Genomic DNA, 25209 nt, shown 5'->3' on the forward strand with positions numbered 1-25209 from the left:
GGTATTCATATGTTCCAGTACAACAGAACCTGATTCTAATATGAAAAACCAGGTTCTTGTAAAGAGATTCATCTTTGGAATGAATGCATTCAGTTATTAAAAACACACACAACAAAGTTATTACTCATACCATATTAAAAATCCAAATTTGTCATCTGTTTTGGGGCATACAAGTGCCTTGTTACAACTGTGATCATAATCCACTAAAAACCACTTTATCCTCCTTATCAATGAAGAGTCTGATAGTTTTAAGCCTTATATTTAGAGGATGGTCGCGGGAAGACACATTTAAAATTTCACACAATTAACTCATGAAATCCTGCAAATGGATTAGAATAAACAGTCGTACACTGTTAAAATCTGGTAAAAGTTTATTGCTGATCTAAGGAGCAGTTTCATCTCACACAGTAATGAGCTCAACGAGACAGATGTTAAACATAAACACAGCAGCTGCACCGTCAATCCTGCCAGCAGAGCATCTCTGTGATTTCAAGTTCATCCAGAGAAGACTAAATGTTCAAAGATCCAAATTATATATATTTTACACCCCTTTATTAATGCCACTTCTAACTGATGCAGATTAGCAACAGAAAAAAAAATCAGCTTTGTAAAGTTCCAGCCTTATGATTAATTAGTAAAACATGCCATCAAATAAGCATAGCTGAGCATAAAACCGGCACACAGAGAAACTAAATCTTATCAGGCATTTGTTGAAAGCATGCAAACGGAAAGTGCAACAACCTTTCTTGTATCTGATCAGCTCAACTCGGTGGAGTTTGTTTTAACCTTAAACTGCGTTTCCCTTTTTCTGTGCAGCTCCAACACGTAAGCTGGAGTTTTGGTGACTTAAGAACTTGCTGTTCTTTTCTCTCAACTTTAAACAATTTTAAACAGGTTTTTGCTGCATTTTGGTTGCTGAAAACAAAGTCTGGCTAGCTGCTAGTTGCTATGCTAAGCTAAGTCATGAGCGGTGGAACAATTTTCTCCTCCAACTCTGTCAGTTCTTCTGTATCTGATGATGTGTGCATCAAATACTAATACCGTGATACAACACTAGATATAAAGCTCAAAGTACTAGGATTTAAATGGTTGTAACAATATAATACGACTTAAATATTTACCTTAAATTCTGCTTAACATGCTTAGTTTTCTGACTGAGAAATAAAACCAGTAATTTATTCATATTTATTGATTAAAAAGCTTTTTAACATACAGTTTTCACCAAAATACTGAAACTTTTAACAGGATTGTTTTTGGTATATAGAATTTGTCATGGTCGATTCTGTGAGAATTTCCCTGAACACGATGCCAGTTTGAGTACAAAAGTGTAAAAAAAAGATTACTATATCTGCATAGAAGCTCAAAATACTGACTCTATAATCCAGTTTTTCCATGTTTTATCCTTTAAAACGGAGCTTAAAATAACTGTTTCTAAACTTGCCAATGACTGAGATGATTCAAACTGCCTTTGTTTTTGGTATAGAAGAGCAGGTTTTTTACTTGTAGCGCCACATGGCAGCTAAATTTACTGATAAATACTCAGTGAATCAGTAAAGGCTGCAGCTCAGCTCCTCTCAGTTCCAAGCTTGTAGAATCTCTCACAACGTTTCAAGTCATGAAGTCAGAAAGTGCTTTGTTTCATAAATCAGATCAATGCTTCTTTGTCCAAAGTGTCTCATCATCATCATCATCATCATCATGAGGGTTCATGTTGGTGTGGAGGCGTACTGCTGGAGTAACTGTGAGTAGCAGGAAGTGCACACCGTCTCTGGGAGGATGGAGGAAGGCAGCGGCAGCTCGTTGGAGACGCAGCCCTCGCAGAAAACGCCGCTGCAGTTCTTACACTGTCTCTGAAAAGGAAATAAATCCATAATTATTCCCTAAATCTCTGGTGCAGTTCATCCAAAAGGGAAATATGTCATCTTACTAATGGGGTGCTAAAGAGAGCAGCGACTTAAATCTATGTCATGAATGGAAGTTTTGCAGCTCTGTGGTTCAGGTTAACTCTGCACAGGAAAATAAAAAGCTGCATAAAACAACAAATGAGAGACTAGTTGAAGGAGTCTGATTTTAGTCTTGATGCATTTTTGGTGAATTTCATCACTATGCAAATACCAGCGTGATGTTTTTGCCCAGAACAACTGGAGGTTTAACTCCACAGCATCACACAAAGAAAGAAAAAAAATGTCCATTTTAATGGCATAAAAACAGAAGAGAAGGAGCCATTAATGCTGAAGGATATGCAGGTTTTGGAGTGACATATGCTGCCATCTGTATTCCTGTTTGGATTGTTCATGAACATGATCTAAATACGTAGTTGGGAAGAGGGGGGTGTCTTGTTTCGGATCTTCAGTGTTGCATCCCTGCTTTTAGATCTCGGCCTCCTCAGATCAAGATGTCCAGTACGCTCTGAGGTGGTTCGAAACGAAGCATGAAGAGGTCAGGATGAAAGTCCATCTGAGGCCGTGGTTCTCAACTGGAAAAGGGTGGAGCACTCGCTACATGTGGTGAGTGAGTCTTTGCCTCAGGCAGAGGAGTTTAAGTACCTCTGGACTTAGGATGGTTCTTACTAGGAGTCCAGGACAGATGGACTGGGGCTTCACCAGGACTAATGAGGGATCTGAAGGACCAGTGCGTTGTTGTGAAGACAGAGCTAAAGCCTGTTTTTTAATCTTATGAGATTTTTTATCTGGTGGAGACCTCACACGTGAAGATAAAACATCAGGCATTTAACAGTTTTGATCGTACTGTGTGTGGTGTGCTCCGATAATCTCATCACAGAACAACACACACATAACGATGCTGTCCCGCAACTCATCTACAATCTAGCCCTCCGAGCCAGACATCTCGTGACCAAACGTGATCTAACAAAACCGTAGAAGAAGAAACATAGTAACAACCGGAAAACACAACACACAGCACGGAGGAGGATATATAGGTGACAAAAAAGAGATTGTGGATACATGTGGCGGAAATGATGCTGGTTGGGCTCAGGTGGAGAGATCAGGTGAGGACTTCACACATATTTATTTATTTATTTTGTTTGTTTTCACTCTGTAGCACTTTGAGATTGCTGAAATGTAAAGGGAAAAACAAAATTTATTATTGTTCATCTGGAGGGAACGTGGCATAGAGCTGCTGGTCCTCCGTATTTGAAGGAGCTAGCTGCAGTGGTTCAGGCATCCGTTTACAAGGTTGCCTCCTTTTTGAGAAACACTGCACTGGATTCTTTCTGGTGAGAACATTAGGATTCTCCAGGAAATCAAAAATTTTTATGGGCCTGGCCAGACATGCAGGACAGACGGGTCACCCAAATTTAAAAAAAATTATTATATGGTTCTCAAAATTGTTATGGATAAATCAAGACTGAAACTTTGTTAACAGGTTTTCTCAACCTACAGAGCGTTGGTGGGAGAAATGATGTCTCACATGGGAACTAAACACCGAGTCCAAACATTTTAGAAATGACAGCTTTAAATATAAAATTAGCAAAAGTGTAGATAAATAAAATCTGAGTTTTAACATTTAATATTTATATTTGTACCATAAATATGTACCAACACACAGGGTTTAATTATCCCAGCTGTAATTCAGGTCCAGGATGATCCTCCTCAGTTTGTACCTTTGTTTTCAGGAGAGAGTCGTCCTGTTCACACAGTGTACACATGGAAGGCTCACCGGCCTCCACATGGGACTCTTCCTGAAGAAAAAAAAATAAACAGCTTTATTTAATACATCTCTGGATATATTTCTGTGTCAAATCCAGAGATTTCAAGTCTCACCTGCTTGTCTTCAGCTTGCGACAGGGACCTTAATGACAGTGGGATGAGACATAAAATCAGTTTTCTCTTCATAACTGTTAAATCAGTATCTGAACTGTGGACTCACAAGCTGGAGCTCAGACTGGTTTTGTCCTCCTGTCCACTTTCTAACTGCTCATTCTCCCTTTTGATTGGCTGGGATTCTGGGAGATGCTGTTCAGAAAATACAAACATCACATCTGAAGATGAAGCTGGGGGCTCTGCCTCGACCTTCAACTGCTTTTTACTTCAACAAACCAGGAGCTTTACCTTGGGCTGGCTCTCCGGGAGCTTCTGTTCCCTCCGGGCGGAGCTGGATTGTCTGGATGCAGCAGCCGGATGCTGCTCGCTCCTCCGCTCGCGCTCTTTTCTCAGCTCCTGCTCCAGATTAGACCTGAAACAGACGGCATGATGAACTAAATGAGCCGTCCACGTTTACTGTAGTTTTTACTGTCAGGGTTTGTTTATTATATTTTATTCATTTTTATTTTGATTTTTAATGCATTTTTTTGCTTTTATTTGGTCTACGTTAAATGTACAGCTCTTTTGTTCAGTGGTGTTAAAGCGCTTTATAAATAAGTTGATGATCATGAATTAATTACTTGGTGACGACACTAATAATGTTCTGCTTTGCAAGACAAAAAAAAAAAGTCTTGAATAAATAAACATCACCTGGAAAAATCATCAACTTCAATATTTTTTTACTTAATTTTTTACTTTCCTGCCCAGTAAATAAAAACTAAAAATATCTGCTATTTCAATCCCAAATTCAAAAACAGCAAATAGTTTTAGTTTGGTAGAAAATATAAAAAGGAACAACAATTAAGCAAATATAAACTGATATTTAATCTCTTTTCCTTCACACATGGCTGACATGAGTATTACATTCACTCCGGGAAAAAAGTCTTTTTTTGTTTTTCAACTGAACAGAAATTTTACCAAAAAAAGAATTTTTTTTTCAGGATTTTTATTTTATCATTTTTAAAAAGTGAATAAAAAAAATAATTTCAGTTAGATTTTTCTGAATTTACGAGATTTGTTTTCTTCTGTCTGAATTGACATTACAAGAAAAGCTTCTCAATTAAAGACAACTTTACAATAAATAAACCAGATTTCAGCTTGATTTTCTGAATTTAGATTTGTTTTCTTCTGTTTTCTGAAATGACTGGATTACTTTACAAAAACAATCTACCCAGTTTTCTGATTTTATGAAAAAAAAAAAAAAATCTTTTGTTTTCCTGAATTAACAAAAACTTCTACAACCACACTCCCCCTGCAGGACGTAAAGGCAGAATTAAATGCGTCAGCTCAGCTGTGCAGAAATGACTGTCGGCCACGTTTCTCCAGAACCGCAGACGGCAGTTTGAGGACCGCGGCCACGTTTCTGGACCCTCTTGTTCCAGCGTTGCTTCTGGCAGTTTGAGTATCATTCACACACAGGTTAGCATCCTCTCACAGAGCACAGCGTTAACTCTTTAACACTTTTATTCTTAATAATTCAGACCCACAAAGCAGCTGTTGTGAAAATGATGGTTCTGATTCTGTGGTCCTGAAGCAGCAGCCTTCAGTACTGCAGGTACCTCCTGCTCATCATGGTGGTCGTCCTTGCTCATAACCGCGGAACATATCTCAAAATATCTCGTCATTCCAGGAAAACAGAAGAATTCATTTAATTATTTTTATTATCATTATTTATTAGTTATTATCTCAAAATCTGAAAAACTGAACATAATTTCTCTGTTTTGTAAAATTATCGTGTTAATTCAGATAAATCTGCAACACACTTCCATGAGTGCTTCCTCGACATGAATAAAGTACGGGGCCGTTTTCGGGTGGTCTACACCCCCGTAAGAATCTTTAAAAGCTTTTTTTGTTTTGTTTTGGCTTTCTAGACTTTCTAAAAGTTTGCCTTTTTCTCAGTGGGGGGAAAAACCAACAAAGAAAAAAACCCAGCCGAAACAGAAATGGAAACCTGGAAAAACCCATCATGAAAAACAAAAGTGCTCCTTCAAAAATCCCCCAAACACATCAAACACCAACGCAGCTCATTCACACACCACAGATGAGCTAAAAGATGAATAAGGCACTACCAACTGCCTTACTGGATAAAGATAAAACAAAACCAAGATTTAACGTACATGGTGCCTTTTGAGGGGGGCGTGCAGACCAGACTTACTGAGGAGGAAATGAGACCTCTTTTTTCTACAGTCAAAATTCCCAGTTGCAAACAAATGAAATATCCTGTAAGATCCATTAAATTAAACACTCACATATGACAAGACCGGGTGAATTTTGAATGGGTACAAAGGTTGAAAATGTGGGTTAGGATTAATATAAATGAGTTCTTGCTGTGAAAAGTAATCAGATTCCTAGTTTGAATGTTTGATTCCTCTTTCTTTACTTTGATTTTATTCTTTCTACTTCACCCGTCCACAGGCTCTGTTTTTCAGATGGATTCAGAAAAAGTTTGAACAATTTCGCCTTAAATGTGCAACAGTTGCTCAGCAGAGGATGATGCATGTGGGGTCATTTCATATCATTATACTATATATGTCCAGAGGTTAAAAGGTCTGGAGACAGATATTAAGATGACTTATAGACTGTAACTCAAGCAAAGAATAAAGAACAGAAATTATTCTTAATAACTACCCTGTCATAATTTTCTCCAATAACTGTACCTGTGCTTCGCCAGCTGCTCCACCTCCACCTGCAGACTCTCGATTTTATCTCCAAAGTCCTGTTTGAAGAGCCGGTTAGCCTCCAAAGCCAGATCCCGCTCCCTCTCGGCCTGTTTGCATCTGGTTTGGGGTGAGCGGGTTAAACAAACTTATGATAAAACAAAAACCCGATGAAGACAAAAATGATTGGAAGAAAATGTCAAATTAAGCTAAAATTATGAGACAAATGTGGGAAAAAAGCAACAAAAAGGTCTAAAGACTGAAACCCAAAGACGAAACTTTAGCCAAAGAAGATGAAGCAGGCTGTTTTGTTTATTGTTTTATTAGCCTAATGATAACTACAGTTTACACCAATGTTATGATCACGTACAATTGAAAATTAGTAAAAGCCTTTTGCCCTTTTACCTCTTAGTTTATCCTGCTTCTGTGCTGGCTTTCAACACTCATGCAGATCATTATATGCCAACAAACCCCCTTGGATATCAGCCCTAAACATCACTTTTTTCTTTTATTCTCTGCTTCAGTTGGTCAAAAATAAACAAGAACAGTCTGTTAGAGGGGCTGAATTGTTTAGAATAACATTCTTGCAAGTCTGATACCTCACAAATATCCAGGTTTGTTGGCTTAATAATCATCAGTCCGTCAGATCTTTCAGACTTTCAGACACCAAACGTCTACTCGCCTTGTGTTTGCTAAAAAAAAAAAAGCAGTAATGGGGAAAGTTTGAAGATCAAATCAAAGTGTAAACCTGATGTGGCGAACACATCTGTTGGATAAAACCGGATAAAGGGCAGCTAAAAGGATCGGTTTAGTCCACACTAGAAGCTGAAGCTGCAGGGCCCCTGCAGGAAGTGGAAGATGGTTTTTATCATCATTAACAACAAAGGGGGCTTCGTACAGAAAAGATAACATCCTAGTTTGGTTATGTCTATATTAGGCAGGGCTGTATGTTTCTGGGTCTCTACTGCTGCTGCTGCAGCAGCTTCCCCGCTGAGGAGTTCAGGTGTCTGGCCTGCTTCACTAAATGTTTCTCACTAGCGGAGATAAATAAACCGAAACAAAACAGATCAACAAATGGTGAGAAAAATGATGATCATGAAAGTGGAGGGAGAAAAGAGCGACAAAGTGGTGAGAGGCTGGAGCAGGTAAACGCTAACATGAAGAAAAACCGCTGTAAACGGGAAACTGGGCTCACCTGGTCTCCAGCTGCTTTATGGTCCCTGACATCTGGTTTATTTTCTCCTCGAGGCGCGCAATGACTTCACTTTTCTGTTTAGAGCCGGCGTCAGTGCTCTGCGGGAAAGAGAAGTGTCAGTCAGATGAGCTCCTCACAACAGGAACATCAAAAACCACATCAGGAGATTTTAACCAAATGAAACCGCACGGCACGGTTGGACAAGAACTGGAATATCTGATTCACCTGCAAGGCTGTCGGTATTTCCTTACATCTGACTAGCTACAGTTAGCCACCCAGCAGCTAAGTTTAGTATCACCACATCAAATCAGTCCTCATGCCTGTTAACTAGTGCATATCAAAAGAAACAAAAGCTAAATCTACCTGCTACGGTCTGCCATGATGTGATGGGGAGGACTGGAAACCTCTCCGTCTGTACTTTTATCAGACCCATCACACATCCTTTATCCTAACTATGAGTTATTAGCTTCTGTTCTGGTAGAAGGTATCAAGCTCTAAAATGCAGACTGAACCGTTTTAAAAATGAAATTTTCCCTGTTTTAATTAAAACCTTAAATAATTTTAAACAGTGTCTTTTATGGCCACTGTGCATTATCTCTTTTGGGGCTGTAGAGGTTGTGCAATAGCATCCTGTTTTATTCGCTTTTTTTCCCTGATGTTCTTCTAATTTGGGTATTATGCAGTCTATTTATGATTTGTGCTGTATGGCTGATGGTTGTTTGTAGTTTACAGTGGTTTGCTATTGTGTTGTGTATTGATGTCGACAAGGCAGCTAATGTAACAGCAGTTGAGTCCAAACCATATTTCCCTATGGGGACAATAAAATGTATCAGAACTGTGAGAAGATTAGCGTTAATTTTTTATGTGGTCAGCAGTCCAGATGGACGCACCTGTGATTTGTGGCTGAGCTGTTGGTTGATGGTACGAAGGTCTTCCAGCTGCTGTCTCAGCTCCACCAGAGCATCCTGCTTCTCACAGATGTCTTTCTCCAGCATCTTCATGGACAACTCCATCTCCTGCTTCATCCCAATCTGCACCTCCAGCTCCTTCTCCACATCCTGCAAACACACACACCAACTTTAGACACTCATCTCAGTGAGTAAGAATAATACAACTTAGTTTTTTCAATTTCTTTCCACTTAAAACTGAAAAAATTCAGAAAGAAGCAACTGCATGAACATACTCGGACCACTAAAGCCACATGGATGTTTTTCTGGGATAATAACAATAAAATTGTTATTTGTGTAAACAATATGTCTAAAGTTTTCACAGCTAAAATTGGGTGTGTAGATTAAATGTGGCCTTCAACAGTGTCTCAGTGAGATGATTTAACTTGATATGCATATAAATTAAGCAATTTCAAGATTTTCTAACTATGTAAGAAATTAAAGGCAAACTCAACATAAATAATCACACACATTCTGCTCTTGCCAAGTATATCCATCTCAAAACCACTTTTTTTTGGCTGAATAGACAGTTTTTCTTTATATGAGGAAAAAAAAACTTGGTAAGATTTCCTGGAATAAGAAAAAACTTTAGACAACTGAGAAATATCTTAGAACAAGTGGTGAAACACTCGTTCCAAGTCTTTATTAAGTAAAAACAACCATTAAAACCAGCCTGTTAAAGACACACTACAGAACTTTTGCATCTTTCTCTGTGACACGCTCCATGTCGACGGATAATCTGGCATCCATCTTGCATCTTATCTGTACTGTGAGCTCTCTCCAGACAGTCTCCAGACTTATCTCTTCTTCCGTTTCTTTCCTTTCTTCCTCCAATAACATCTTCTTGCATTTCTTTGCTGAATCAGCCACGGTGCTTGTTAAAAACAGCCGGTGTGTTTATATCCATTTGCTAGCGTGTGAATGCAGCATCATGTGGCGTCCTGAATGAAAGAGTTGTGTAGTGAAGTTTCTCAGCCGTGGGAAGCTGCTGGACAGCGACGGCTCCAGAGCTGCACATAATAGACGTCACTGTGCCATCAAATTTAAGGTTGGAAAGTTACGTAATTTGTCTTTAATGCTTCTTTTGGGTGTGGTTTCTTTTTCACTACGAGAGAAAATATCCTAAAAAGAGAAACTAAACAAGAGTTAAAGGACTGGTAGCGCTGCAGTGCATGTGGAATAGTTGGTGCTAGTGGCTCAGGTGGTAGAGCGAGTTGTCCAGTAAGTGGAAGGTCGGTGTTTTAACTCCCACTTCATTCTGGCCTTTCGCCCTTCTCCATAGAGTAATACAAGTATTTGGTGGCTATCAGAGGTTGTTGGCAGGGATTGCTGCCTCTGCCCCTTCAGCAGGGGTTTGCTAGTTAAAAAAAACAAGAGAACAAAACTATTTATAGCTTGTCTTGAATTAAGATTGTCTTGTTTAATTGCTCTTGTTTTAAGATCTTTTCTCTCAAAGACAGAAAGATTGGAAAGAAGCATTAACAGTCTAGTTGAGTTTTTTTTTTACTTAATAAGGACTTGAAATGAGTGCATCACAACTAGTTTTAAAATGTTTCTTACTTATTTAAAGTCTAGAAATTTTCTCATTTCAGGAAATCTTACCAAGTGGAATTATCTTGCTGCACTGGCAGATTATTTAACTTGATTATAGTCATCATCTTCTCAATTTAAGTGTGTTTTTAAACTCATAATAAGATGATTTCTGCAGTGCGAGCAGTAAAAGGAGCAGCGCTCCATCCTGCTGTACGGCTGCTGTGAAGACGCACCAATCGAAGCAGCGTTTCCTCTTTAAGCTGCTTGCGTGTTTCACCCAGCGCCTGCCCGTCTGCTGCTGAGTCACTTCTTAGCGCCTGAAGGAAGACAGGAACATCTGTTTTATTACAAATGGACAGATATTTAACATAATATTATTTTCTTGGCTGCTTTTATGTTTATTAAATCTTTATTTAGTCAATGTTCCAGGCATCTGTCTCTTGGGGCAAACATTAATAAGTGATGACGTCTTTACACCGAAGTCATAACTTTAAGAATCACAATCTCAGTTGCTCCTTACACTCATGGTATGAATAGCTAAAACAACAAATATAAAATGCATTAAACTAACGTGTTCACCTTTCTGGACTCCAGCTGATACGAGCTCTCTTCCTTTACTCGCTCCACATCTTCTTGTAAAGTAATGATCCTGTTATTTGCGACTGCAAGCTGTGGAAAGACGTTGACAAAACATTGATCTACTTAAAAAAAAAAGAGAAAAAGAAGTAACTGCAGGTTAAGTAAGAGAACATTTAAAGACTCGCCTCTTCTGTCAGCTTGGTGTTGGACTTTTCCAGAGCGTCCACCTTGGCCTGGAGGTTATTAACTGATGCACTGTGAACAGAAAAGCAGGAACGTGAGGAGGAGGATGAAGTTCAACGAGGAGAGAACGATGTGAGACCCAGACCAACCTTAAATGTCTGTTCAGCTCTTCCACGTAATTCTTCTGATCGAGGATCGCTGTGATCTGACCGTCGCTGAAAGAAAACAGAAACGTCAAATCAAAATTTCTGTTTAACATATTTCAGACTCTGGTACTGATAGAGCTACAAAACTGAGCCATTTTATGGATTAGAATTAAAAACTGATTATGGTTTATGATAATAATTTAAGTATGGAAGACTTCCACATTCCAGCCTCTTAAATTAAAACAATTATCTCCATTTCATGATATTGGATATCTTGAGTTTTGGACTAAAATAAAGCTTGTTTGTTCTGTACACAGTAACTGTGTAATTACCAGAAGATTAAAGGTTAAATCGGTCACTTGTCTACACTTTCCCTCACCAAACTAAGCAAAAATACTAATATCTCCTTAATAATTGACAGCATTCAAGAAAAGCTGCAAATATTTAACTGTGATTATATGAAAATCATTTAAAAACAACAAGATCTGCAACTCCCGCTCCAGCACACCTTCAAGACAACAGCTAGCCGCTGAGATCAGGACCGAAGGGGCTGAAAAGGGTTCTGGAAAAGATCTGTGTGGGTGCTTTGCCTGAACCAAGTCTACATGTAATCATGTCTAGGTGCCATTTGGGTCTCAGAATATGTGCCATCCCCATAAGCTCATGAATAATTTTAGTTGTAAAACTATCATTTCTCTGCTCTGATCCACGCCGCTATCCCCTCAGATCTTCTTCTCCATCTCACTGTCCCCTCCCCTCGTTACCACGGGGATCAGGGCTTTTAGCTGCTCTGCTCCCAAACTCTGGAAGTCTCTTCCTCCTGGCCATGTTTGGTAGAAACAGAAGTTGTCCTGCATTAACAAATGTGTCCCGTCTTCTTCTTTAGTAATTCTTGATGCAGCAGTGCCTCTGGCGGGGAGTGGCACCCGATATTTAAAAGACCTGATTTCGGAAGAAAGATGCACCTCCCAACTGAACTCAGTCCCCAATCACACCGAGCCTAGCGGACTATTCTGTGTGAATGCAGCCTCAATGCACCAAGTTGCTGCCATGTGAATGGCTGATTAGCAAATGAACCTAATAAAGTGGCTGTGTATCTGTTCTGTGTAAGTCCAAACGTTGGATGTATTATTCACAGTAAATCTCAAGCATCCTCTTTTGCATTTATGGTCCTATAAAGTGACATTTTAATGTAATGTAATACATCTAAATATGAAGCTATTAAGCTAGGGAGAACGTTGTTGTATCCTAGCAAACTTTGCTATTAAAATATGTAAACCCAGGAAGCTATGCCCTTTCTCACAACTAGCAGAGTGTTTTCAGGGTTTTAGAGCAGTTCAAAATGAAAACTGAATCTTAGCATCTTACATCAGCGAATGAAGGCCTTCAGAGAACTCTGCAACGTCACAAATCAGTCATTTTAATTATTTAGCTTCTTTTGCTTCTTTCTTATAAACACAACATTGTGTTAACCCATAAAAGCCTGACGTGACATATTTGTTACATACAGTTTGAGACATTTTGCTGCCATCTATGGTATAAACTTTGCTCAAAATCCTGTAGAATACAATCTGATACTTGTCTTCTGTCCCATAATAGATTCCCAGAAGCAGAAAACCACATTAGAATAGTTTCAAAATATCACATGGTCATAGATGGAAGATATCCCCCCACTATTAAAAACACATTGGACTTTTCTTACCATTTTTTTATCGGTCAAGCCTTAAAGGGTTAACATAACCAAATCTTAAAAGACATATTAATGTCTGAATCTATATTATTTTGCAGCATTAGAAGACATTTAACCTGTGTGCAGTTTGTTTGGTAACAGAACTAATAAAAACCAAAACCAAACAACACAGATTTCAGATCAGGAAAGAGGACTCACCCTTCTGCACTCTTGCTACTGTGTCCACCATCTTTGAGGTACATTGAGAAATCAATCACACCAACCTGCAGAGGCGATGCCATTAAGACAAGATAATAAGCACCAACCGAAGCCAAAGCAACAGAGAAGAGCAATAATTAAAAGTTTTTCAACAGATAGCTTTGTCTTAACTCAACAGGTGGTTTCTAACAGTCATTTACTGCACCACAATAATGCCCCCTGCCAGTCACTCTGGCCTTATTACAGATTTAGCAAACTTACAAATGAGCAGCTTTAGAAATGTGACTGAAAAAAGGCCCGTTTGATCAGAGTCTTTCATGTGTTTGAGTTGAGGTAGAAGCAACAACAACCTGTGAGTCCAGGTCCTCTCCCTTCATGCACAGATTGGCATCGATGACGTTCAGCCCAACAAGCAGCCCGGCAATGACAGCGCCCTCCTCCTCCATCATCAGTGCGTTTGGCTCGTAGAATTCGCTGCAGAAACAAGAGAAGAGAGTCGTGATCCTGGAAAACACATTAAAATGTTACTCTGGATGCCAGCTGCTTTCAGCAAACACACTTGAGCAGGTCTTTTCTGTTGATGATGGTCTTCATGTAGTCGGAGAGCTTCTTCTGCATCAGGGCCAGGCGTAACCAGGCGCGGCCTCGTCCAAGAGGAGTTCTGCCATCAAACACAAGACTTAGATTTCTGTTTGAAACTTAACACATCGAATACAAGTTGGCCTGGGTCTGTGTTCTTTAAGCTGGGTTTATACTGGTGTGGGGTCTGCGTACGGTCGGCGTCACTGCCGTAGGTCTGCAGAGGTTTGACGCTCACCTCTTCCAGACCTGACGCTGGTTAAGCTGGATGTTTACTCGCGTGGCTTCTGCTTACGGCAGGGCCGGTGTAGCTGATACCGGATGAAATGTGCTCTCGCACTGAAGCTTAGGTTTTCATTGCCACGTTGCAGTTTCTCTTCCGGTTAACACACAAATTCAGCGAGAAGATCCAGAAATCCGAAACCGTGCAGCAGGAGTCCACATCAGGTCTGGAAGAGGTGCACGTCAAGCCTCCGTGAATCTCCGGTGACGGCGTAGCCAACTTTCTAGACAGTATAAATCCAGCTGTACGCTGAAGTACTACCCTGTGATTTATTTGTGATCACAGGTTTCCAGATTTCTGGATCTTCTTGCTGAATTTGGGAAGTAGCCGCCATTTTTACTTGTTTGCGCCGTACAGTTTTTTGCAAAATGATTATTTCTTTGTTTTCCTCCACAAGCTCGTGAAGACACTGCACCATGTCGTCACTTTAAAACAGGAAATGATCAACAGACTTACTTGAGGCCAGGGAGGTCTTTCACGCTGGCAGTGATCTCTCCTGCCTCAGGCGTCAGCTTCTCCACCAGCTCCAAAGCTCCCCAGAATGACTTGTTCTGCCCCAAGAAGGTCTTCTTGGCTGATGATTGACATGGTTTTGTTATCATTTTTAGTTTGTGGAATTCAGGTCCACTTGTACAGAAAAGTTTAACTACACTGCCCTCAGGACTTTTTAATTAGAAACTATTATTTTCATTCCTTCCTGAATCTGTTTTACTGGTTTGTCAGTGGTGAATATTAAAAAAACAAAAAACAAAACAAAACTGTGGATTTTACGCAATTTAAGGGTGAAATAAAGTAATCAGAACCTTAAATTTAATCTCCAAACATTACAGAACTAAAACACATCAAACAGCTGTTTTTACAGAGTAAAATTTGCTGCACATACTTTTTAATCCGTGCTTCAGACAGTGCTCCATCACGACAAAGAACTGCTGGAGGGGGGCATAGTCGGAGTCCAGCGTACGTCCGAGGTTGAGAGCAGACTCGATCAGGCCCTTGATGCTCAGTTTGGCCATGTTCATCAAGTTGAGTCTTTCGATTGCAATCGGATCCTTGGGATCTAAAAGAAAAGAGAAAAGGCAGTTTAAGCCTCATCATTCTTAAACTTTACATTTAATACGATCACACTATGATGCAAACAAAGGACATAAAAACGTATCAGTACAAAAATGTAGTCAACTCCTCACTGAAACCTCAAACTCTACAGTCATCCAAGAAAATCTTTGAAGGAGACGTGGAGCAAGCCTACTGCCTCCAGCCATGGCCATGCATGGTGCAGAGGCAGAAACCGGGATTTTATAGCACTCATCATGACGCCACAAGCCACTGTCTCTCGGTAGGAATCTCTCAGGAGCTAACTGAAATAACAGTTGTCAAAAGACTCAGCGCTGTGAGTATTATCTGAAAACAAAACATATTTTTCTCTTTAGGAAGTAAAAATAAAAGTAGTCTTTGTGAACAAATGTTAAAACAAGATCTAAAAATATAAAAATGGCTTTGATATTTCCAACCATTTTAAACTTAATGTCCAGTCTGAAAAAGGAAAACTAACAGAAACAATGGTTCATATAAATTCATCACTTAATTCTTAGTTTGATCCTTTAAAACATCATTGGCTAATCCATTATTTATATCAGCATTTAACACTGAGAGACTTTTAGTGGAGCTCCACCAGGCTAAGCTATCATGCAGCCATTGTTTACATTACTAATGGGTTTATACTTTGTTTTCATATTCTTTAAAATGGGATAGCATAAAAAAAAACAAATATTTTCAACATATAAAACCAATTAAAAGCCATTTTGAGATTAATTATTTCCATTAAGGCTTCTCATTTTTAACCAGGCTGGTAAATAAAAGATAAAAACATTGCTGTGGAGCTGCCGTAAAACCTGTTTTTGCTTCATTTTAGTTTATTCATTGGAAACATTAATTTTTCTTACTGTATATAAACTACCCAGCCCTTCAAATATAACCAGCGACTAAAGCAACCATTGGTCAACCACTCCTTACCTACAGAACTCTGTCACACTGATAATATTATGCTTACGTCTGATTTAAACAGAAAAGCTTTCCTCACATCAACAAACATTTATTGTATTTAAGGTGGAATATGCTCATATTTTCATCTTTTTTTAAAAAGGTCTGCTGGGTTAGATTAAGTGACATCTAGCAGCATTACTGAAAATTTCAACAATAGAATATGGAATAAACAAAATAAAAATACAAAAAGTAATAAAATAAATAAAAGTTAGAAAAAGGCAAAAAAATAAAGTAGTAAAAAAGTATTAAAAATAAAATAAAATGGCCCAATGCTCGAATAAAAGAGCAAACATGAGTTATTTATACACACTGTGTGAAAAGATGTTGCTAGAGCTAAAAACCACTGATAAAAGTAAAAACGCATGAGATTACCACAGAGGAGAGAGAGAAAAGTCAGAACTAAATTCAGTATTTCATACAGTGATCGGCTGCTTTTCAGTATCGCCTGTTAGACACAATTTCCCGAAGAATACTGTTAGAAGTGCTGGATGCTACGCTGCAGAATCATTTATATCGCAGTTCAGCTGTAAAATAAATAGCTCCTAAATTTAAGTTTGAGTGTGAAATGTTTTAAATGAGTTAACTGGATGGTTGCATTGGTGTATGAGGATGCAGTGTTGACAGGTTACCATGGTAACACACATTCACCTGGAAATGATGCTGTAAGAAAGTGACGCTATAGTCTGACGATTTACTCCAAAGATAGCACATGTAAAGTTTGCAATATTAAACAGCACTTTTAATTCACCAACAACTAATGATTAATAAGGTTGTCTTTGGGATGATTTAAGCAGTTTAGAAGAAAATCTGAGCTACAGGAAAAGAGTTTTCCTTCTACACAAAGAACAAGTTGGTGCAATACTGCCACCAACTGGTCTGGAGTGTGGACCTGAATGTTTCCAAGAGCCCAAGTTGTCAAAACATTAGTTTGTCTGCTTCACTTTCCCAATCCATGAACTCCCCCATCATGTTGCTGCGTCCCCCCCGAGGGGCCTGCCCCCAAGTTTGAGAACCACTGAGCTAAAGAGATTTCCTGTTTGGTTGTATCGCCCAGCTGAAATGCTTGTTCAAACAACAAATCAAAAACAAACAGGAAGTGGTGGGAGACTTTAACTTGAGAGTGGCAAGAGAAATGTCTCCATCATCTGGTAATGGTTGCCTAAAATATCATTATATTGGTTATTAAAGTATTAAAGTGGTCTAAGTGTTGTCTGCTAAATGCTTGAGGGGGGATACTTTACCTGGATAAACAGATGATGCTTGGATAGGGATGAAAATGTGCTTGTAATTATATTTACAACCACAAAATGATCTCATATTGATAAAACTGTGACAAGAGAAAGCAAATAATCTTCGATCAAATACTTTGTGAGTAAATAAAGTCTCTAAACAAAACCAGCACTTCCTGGTTGCTTTGCTGCCAATCCCTGCCTTATTTACAAGTGGCGTCATCCTGCTGTGCAAAATCAGGAACATCAAACCATGAATTCCATGATAACACAGCTCACACGGATGTGTTATCCCAGGTCATGGTGTGAAACACGTAGCATCTTAGGGACTCATGCACCACCACGCCCTAAGAGACATCACAAATCCCTGCAGCTAAAACCGCTCGGGTTTACCTTCGTGCGCCGGCTCTGGGTCCGGGGTGAGGGAGATGTCGTTGAGCTCGCGGAGGCAGAGCCATTCGCCATCGACGGAAACACGAAAGTTGCAGAGATAGATGGTCTCGCGGGCAGCCTGGGTGATCTTGTCTGTGGTGGGAGTGGGTGTTTCGCTCTGAGGCGTCAGATCAGACATGATGACTCAGCTTTTGTCGGGTAAAGAAAAATCAACACCACCAAGGGGAGGAGAAAAAAAAAAAAGGCGTAGCAGCTTTTGTTCTGGGAGCCAAAAAACACAGAGCCGAAGAACTCAGAGAGGATGAAGAGAGCTCACTAAAACTAGAAAGAAAAGACCAAGATGGGGAAGCACCACAGCAGGTGTTGGAGAAGGGTGCTGCTTTTCCTCCTCGTTATGTCTGCATCCTCCTCTCTTCCTGGATTCAACAGAGTGAAATACACTGCTGTCTTAAGAAGGGCAGCCTTCCCCCCACCTCTGCCTCCTCCTCTTCTTCAGCCTCTTGCTATCCCTTTTGTGCAGCCGGGGGATTTAAAATGCAGCAGAGCCCCGTGCTGGAAATCACAGCCCTCCTCCGGTCAGCTTAGCACCGGTTTGCTGTGATTGGGGGTCTGCCTGTGCACCGCAGTGAATGCACTGAGTGGGTGTTAACCAAGATGGCTGCCAGTAGTGCTGGGCACAGCAACACATGGTCACGTGACCAGATGGTGGTGCATGCGTAAGTAAAAGAATGGGGGGGGGGGGGGTCCCCAGAGTAACCAACCAATGCTAATGATGCAGCAGAGGACTCAGCTGTCTCTCATGCATTAACAGCATCCCTCTGACCTGAAACAGAAGCCTGTTATCTGACAATGCAATTACTGAGCTGGATGCAGCAGGGAGAAAGATGGTGATGAGGCTAAAGGTCCTGAAAGGGTAATATTATTTTATATCCCATCATTTTAAGGGTGATCAGTGTGTAACAAATGAGAAAAACATTTTGAGGAGAAAACAGCCAACAGTTGAGCCACAACTGTTTCTTTCACTCAGCTACAACAGTTACTATTACCAGGTGAGAATAAATCCTAATTATGATCAAACTACCAACTGTTTAATGTTATAACAAGTATGCATTAAAGGCTTCACTATGCTTCCAGAGTTCTGTCATTGTTAAACTGAAAAATAATTATTCTGTCCAAGAAAACTGCTTTAAAGCTGCTCTTTGATATGAGAAAACCCACTAGACGATGAGGCCTCCCAGTGCTAATCTAAGCTACATAACTACCAGGGGAAAATCTTTAAATCTAGTATTTAATGAATCAGAGCCGAACAGAAAAAGGATTTTAGTGACCTTGAATGTGGCATGGTTGTTGTGAGTATTTCAGAAACTGCTGATCTACTGGGATTTTCAGACACTGCCAGAGGATGATCTGAAGAAGAGAAAATATCCAGTGACCAGCATTTGTTTGGATGAAAATGTCTTGTTGATGTCAGAGGTAAGAGGAGGATGAACACACTAGTTGGAGATAATAGAAAGGCAACAGGAAGTCCAATAAGCACTGGTTCCAACCAAGGTCTGCAGAATAGCATCTCTGAACACACAACATCGCCTGGTCTGATGGAGTCCCAATTTCTGCTGCTGCATTTGAATGGTATGGTCAGAATTTGGTGGAAACATCTTCAAAGCATGGATCCATCATGTCTTGTCTTGAGTATTGTTGCTGACCATGTCCATCCCTTTATGACCTCAGGTAGCATCTTCTAATGGCTACTTCCAGCAGGATAATGCACCATGTAAGGCCTGGTACATACATAACGAATTTTGGGCTGTTTTTGTCCTGATTTTGCCCCTTCCCAGCCTCGGACGGCAAACGCCCGATCATCATGAGATTTTCCAGTTAAATCATCATTTGGTCTGTGGTGTGTTAAGAGCCGATTCGTCCCGACAATCCGCTCCGAAATGGGTCGTAGCCGACAATTGGGAATATTGAACATGTTCAATTTTTCAGAGCCGATTTCTGAGGAAAGCCGACGACTCGTGCATTGTGACTGCGTGGATGGTGACGTAGTACGGAATTTAGCCAATCAGAGAGCGAGCTGACTGGGGAACAGGGAAGTAAATAAAGACCATGTTCATGCTGTCTCTAGTCTGTTATTTTTTTCATTTCTATATTTTTCTGTTAACAATAGTCCCAAGACCACCATCATTCCCTCGTCCTATATGTCCTCTTCCATGCTGTGTGTTGTGTTTTCCGGTTGTTTATATGGTTCTTCTTCTACGTTTCGATGTTTGTCCGGCTTGGAGGACTAGATTGTAGATCAGTTGCGGGACAGCATCGTTATGTGTGTGTTGTTCTGTGATCACATTTTCAGAGCACACCACACACAATATGATCAAAACAGATTTTTTTTTTTATTGCTTTCGACTTGATAAAAAAATCTCATACGATTAAAAGAAATTGTTATGTGTGTACCAGACCTTACAAAGCTTAAATCATCCTTTTGGGATGTGGTGGAACGGGAGATTCTCATCATTCATGCAGCAGACAAATCTGCAGCAATTGTTTGATGCTGAATAACGTTCTTAGATTGATACGACATAAACGAGAGAGAGAGAGAGAGAGAGAGAGAGAGAGAGAGAGAGAGAGAGAGAGAGAGAGAGAGAGAGAGAGAGAGAGAGAGAGAGAGAGAGAGAGAGAGAGAGAGAGATGGATGGACAGGTACCATAAATACTTTATTGATCCCAAACGAAATTTGGGCATGTGTAGCCGACAAATCTGCAGCAGCTGTGTAAATCAACCAAGAATTAAGGCAGTTCTGAGGAAAAAGGTGTCCAGGTTTAGGTCCATTTCATTAGGTCCTAGCTAGGTGGACTTAACATAGCCAGTGAGTGCAAAGTATGACTCATTCATTTTAAAATTTTACATCTTACTAAAGATCATTTTCACAAGTTTGGTTGTGATTATCTTGTTCAAACAAGCCTGTGAACATATTAATCTAAATAAAAAAATTGTTCCAAAAATAACTGTCACTGCCATTTTTGGCTGCTGATGAGATGATTTAGTAATAAGTAAATAGCATTATAAATCAAAAATTGGGCAAAAATCTTGAAGCACTCTTCATTTTTTTGTATTTTGTGTTCTCTACATGTTCTCCACACTTTGACCCCACGATCCAACTGCAGTGGACAGAATATGGACTAATAACAGGGTCCAAGCTCGCAGGTGCTGCTAATTAGGCCTGACTGTCAATACCTGAAGCTCAAAACAGTCAATAACAGAATAAGCTGTTTGGCATTAGGCGAGAAGATTTAGCAAATTCTTGTTAGGCGTAACCCACAAACTCAACTCTGCTGCTCATCCCACAAATACATTTTCCTTCCAAATGTGGCTCAATTTTTTAAGGAAAATAAACAGCGTTTCCAACAGTATAGGATTTATAAACAACAAACCATAAACAATGTTCTTTATGAGATTTATTGCCAAGAAGCATTCATACAATAAAGAAATGATTCCACCAAACACAAGTTTCCTTACTTTTTGTGCCAAGTTTAAATGTATAAATGGCCTTGCTCCACCCTGACCTGCTTCAGCCTTATGTCCCTTCTTGCTCCCTGAAGTCCACTGATCAGCTGACACTGGTTGCTGCCTAGGCTTAAGCTCAGAGGGGTTTCAGGCTTTTCCAGTTGCAGCTCCCACATTTTGGAGTAAGTTGTCTTTAAATCACTGGTGGGGAACCCTGGTCCGTCAGAGCTGCATTTCTGAATGTTTTCAATGTTTCCTTGCTCCAGCACACGTGAGATTCACTGTGCAGAACTTCATAGGCTGCTGGATTCATTTAATTTCAGTCAGGTATGTTGGACTAAGGAAACACTGAAAACCTTCAGGGCAGCGGCCCTCAAATAGCGGTGGGTCGATTCACTATTTAATCGATTTTAGTCAATACGACGTGACGATTCAATTACAATTCTTAAATGTTCGAAATTGATTGTTTTTCATAATAACTAAATGACAGGAACACAGCTGCAAAGTGTGGACCGGTCCGTTCCCCTAAAGTGTCCGGGCAGCAAACAGAGACACCAAGAAGCCGGCAGGTAGCCTTTCAGTCACTGTTACTGAGGGTGAGATTTACTCATCGGGTTTGAAGGCGAATGGTTGGAAACATTTTGGTTTTTATAGACATAAGAAGAAACAAGACTTACTCCATATATAAGCCGTTTAAAGCCAAAATAAAAAAATATATTGGTAATACTACAAACATGCACCTCATGCATTACCAGCCCAGGTTGGAGGAGGAAAAGAAGCTGCCGGTGTTGACGGTTTGACAGACGTCAGAATAGCATACCATAACCTGTCTGTAGATTTAGACCACTTTATCAAAATGGCATAGCTATGTATTCTTCTTTCATAGAAAGGCTACAGTGATATTTAATATTTTATTTAGTAATAGTTAATTTAAATACTTATTTTCATTACATGGTTAATCTCAGATAATCTGTGAGAAGGTGCTGAATGCTAAAAAGTCAATGCTACAGTAAGCGTTAATGCTGTTAATATGCAATATATTACAGTAAACATATGCCGAAGCGATTTCTGGCAGTCAGTGGTGGTGAATTTAAGTTTTATGTTCTACGTATGTGCATTAACCAAGGGTAGCTACTCTGACAATGTATGCCAAATTGACAGAACACCTATTGTTGCTGCTAACTATTGCTAATATATCTTTCCTGTAGCTTCCATGGAAAAATATTAACATGATTTAAAAAATATGTTGGATATGTGTTTGATTTATTTATGGTTTGACATGAATAAAAGGGAATTGTGATAATTTTGTTAGGTTACGTCAACTAATGGATATGGAATGGATTTAAAAGTATAAAGTAGCCACAGAATGAGGAAAAAAACCTGAATAGGGGAAAAAAAAGATGCATTGAAAATCCTGATAAGCATTTAATAATCTAATGAAAACACCCTGATTCGTAATGTAATAGAATTGTGAAGTACTTAAGTTGGCACACCTCTACCCTCAAGGACCAACTTTGGACACCCCTGTTTTATATGTTTCCCTACTCCAACGCACCTGATTCAAATTACTGAGTCACTGGGATGAACTTGATAAGCTGCTGGATCCATTTGATTTGAATCAGGTGTGTTGGAGCAGTGAAACATCTAAAACCTGCAGAAGTGTGGTCCTTGTGAACCAGGGTTCCCCACGCCTGCTTTACACATCTTTTCTAAAACCACACTAGTTTTCAATGGCCTTTTCTCCTATGCAGATGTGCACTCTTCTAGTCTATTGTTGTTTTTATATGTAAATATATACATCTGACATAAACATGTGGTGTGTGCATGTGTATGTTTTGGATCTTTATATGTGTATATCTTATATATTATGTATTTAAATGACCACAAAGCATTTAGGTTCAATACTGTTTTAAATATGCTTTCTAAATAAAATGAGATAAAGTAGTATTTAAAAAAACAAAAGCAAAACAAAAGTATTAATTGTTTGACAGGTTGAATTCACAATAACACCACACATTTCAAAAGTATGCAGCAGTATTATGCAAAAGCCAAATGATTACTCTTTAATGAGTGATGTTATATGTAAAATGTGTGCAAATGTTTAAGGCCAGGGGTGCCCAGCTCCAGGCCTTAAGGGCCACATTCCTGCAGGTTTTTGATGTGTCCCTGCACCAAAACCACCTGACTTAAATGGATGAGTCATTGTGCAAAACTTAATAGGCTGTTGGATCTATTTAATTTAAGTCTGGTGTGTTGAAGCAGGAAACATTGGAAAATCTGCTGGACAGCAGCCCTCGAGGACCAACTTTGGGCACCCCTGTTTTAGGATCTATAACAGTTTGTATTCCCATCTATCACGTGATCAGTCTGAAATTCTTACGTTTGTCAGCTGGATGCATTCAACACAATTAGATAATGTTATAGCTTCAGTATCTGTAACGTAAGCAATAAGAAATGGACAGTGAATGTATAAGAGTATGACTGTGTAGATCACGTTTGTTAACGCAGGCAAATTGAGCTTTGTGTCATAAATACAGCGTTAAAAGTTCAGTAACACGGATTTCCAAGCCCTGCCTGCTAACAACACGACAGTTGTCAAGGCCATATAAAGCTAACTTTATAACTCATTTAGCTGACACGAATAACAAGTTTAGCTGTTATCATCCTAAATTTTCTAAAGACCAAATTTAAGGATAAGAAGTAACCGTCTTCAGAGTTGATATCTATGACTACTTTTATAATTCTTGTATCAGCGTGGTAGGACGTTGTTTAGGGAAGTTAGCTAACTAACGACAACGCACAATTATATCAGTCAATATTATTCCGAGGTTAAGAACCTCACGTAAGCTACAAAGGAAACTCTAGACTTTTCAAAGTTGGTAAACACTTACTTTTTGGCCTCGACGCGATTCTTTCAATCTGGAAGTCATACTGTCGAAGGGGGGTGTGTGACAGCGAAGCAGCCTTTCCAAACCTCACGTTTGACGAGTGTAAAGCCTCCTTGAAGTAAATCACTGAAGTCGGGGACAGAGTCTCATCTGGGCTGTCAACGTGTCCGTTTTCATCTGAGGAATTTTGTCTCTCAGAACTTTCTGAAACCTCTGAAGATGACGGTGGGGGCACATCTCCCGGCGACGTATCCCGCTCTGCCATCCTTCCTCCGGTCAGACCTCCTTCATGTGATCACCGGGGCGGCTGTCAGTAAGCGGTTAGCTAGCTAGGTGCCGATAGCTATCGCGGCCATGCACTGCTGTGGTAAGCTAAATAATAACTCGTTTTGTCAGTCAGGGAATTCCGAAATCCCCACAGTAATTACTCCACCTTTCGTCCTGTTTTCTACATCCGCCACCTGACCCGGAAATAGCAAGGTATTAGCATTTTGGTCAAGGCTATTGCTAATTTCGCGAGAGTTTACGCGCTGTGTCAGCGGTCTAGCAATTCCTTTACATGTTCAGAGATGGTAAACGTGGAGTAGATACTAGCATATTCATGAACGGAACTACTGAACCAATGTATTTTCCCATGATTCCTTGCGGCACCCGCCAAGTGTTGGAAGGAGCATTGGGGCATCTTTTGTTTTTCAACAGTCTCTGAACTGAATTTTAATCTCATTGGAATCAATATTACACATTTTTGATTCATTGTCTCATTTGATTTGGTATCTCACAATAACGATCTGGTGTCTCATAATTATGACTCAAATAGCGGGAAAACATTAAAGGTGCTGTATGTAACAAAATCAAAGTTCCATTAAGGGTCATAGGGAAGCTGGAGCCTAACCCAGCATTTAACAAGTGAGCTGCAGATCACCAGTCCATCGCAGAGACTGGTGAAAAAAAAATCAATAGGCCTATATGTAGAGCAGTACAAGAACTTGAATGCTGGATTAGCCTGGAAGACCAGCAGACTCTACTTTCTGAAGAAGCTTAGATCCTTCAGAGTGCAATAAGATGCTGGGAATGGAGCAATCTGTGGTGGTCAGTGCCATCTACTGTGCTGTGTTCTGCTGAGGAGGCAGCAATGATATCTGAGATGCCCACAGGATAAAGAGGCTCATTCATAAGGCTTAAAAGTCATCAACTCACAGACATTTGGGTCAGGGAGGGACAGAAGGTCACTGAACAAACTCCCCTCCATCATAGACAATCCACCCCACCCCATTCATAACAGAGTCATTCAGCTCCACATTCAGAAAAATCATAACATTCCCCAGTTTCTCTGTAGAGCTCAGCCTT

The 25209-nt window shown here is 39.8% G+C and overlaps 1 protein-coding gene across 7 annotated transcripts; it reads right to left on the bottom strand.

Moving 5' to 3' along the window:
* Positions 1-358: 358 nt before the first annotated feature.
* rufy3 (RUN and FYVE domain containing 3) lies at positions 359-24428 on the bottom strand. 7 transcript variants are annotated; one of them, XM_041999999.1, is made up of 18 exons: positions 23866-24428; positions 14695-14868; positions 14268-14385; positions 13509-13610; positions 13300-13423; positions 12950-13014; positions 11065-11130; positions 10918-10987; positions 10733-10822; positions 10387-10470; positions 8564-8731; positions 7674-7771; positions 6479-6598; positions 4071-4194; positions 3889-3974; positions 3783-3810; positions 3623-3700; positions 359-1850 (listed from the first exon to the last, which is right to left on the bottom strand). In XM_041999999.1, the coding sequence occupies exons 1-18, from the start codon at positions 24125-24127 to the stop codon at positions 1707-1709; spliced, it is 2001 nt and encodes a 666-aa protein (XP_041855933.1). In that variant the 5' UTR covers positions 24128-24428; the 3' UTR covers positions 359-1706. The 7 variants fall into 7 exon arrangements, with proteins under 7 accessions (XP_041855933.1, XP_041855937.1, XP_041855934.1 ...); XM_042000003.1 differs by having other exon boundaries at positions 23862-24046; XM_042000000.1 differs by lacking the exon at positions 23866-24428 and adding an exon at positions 17474-18136.
* Between the last annotated feature and the right edge of the window lie 781 nt (positions 24429-25209).

Source organism: Melanotaenia boesemani, chromosome 11, assembly GCF_017639745.1.
Source record: "Melanotaenia boesemani isolate fMelBoe1 chromosome 11, fMelBoe1.pri, whole genome shotgun sequence".
Lineage (NCBI taxonomy): Eukaryota > Metazoa > Chordata > Actinopteri > Atheriniformes > Melanotaeniidae > Melanotaenia > Melanotaenia boesemani.

Bases quoted from the DNA above. Each gene is read 5' to 3' on its own strand.
- rufy3 (XM_041999999.1), bottom strand. From the start codon at position 24,127: ATGGCAGAGCGGGATACGTCGCCGGGAGATGTGCCCCCACCGTCATCT. The intron at 11,131-12,949 runs GTGAGTCCTCTT...GTTTTCTTTCAG, and splicing joins AGTAGCAAGAGTGCAGAAGG to CGACGGTCAGATCACAGCGA. The intron at 1,851-3,622 runs GTACAAACTGAG...TTTCCTTTTCAG, and splicing joins ACTCTCTCCTGAAAACAAAG to AGACAGTGTAAGAACTGCAG.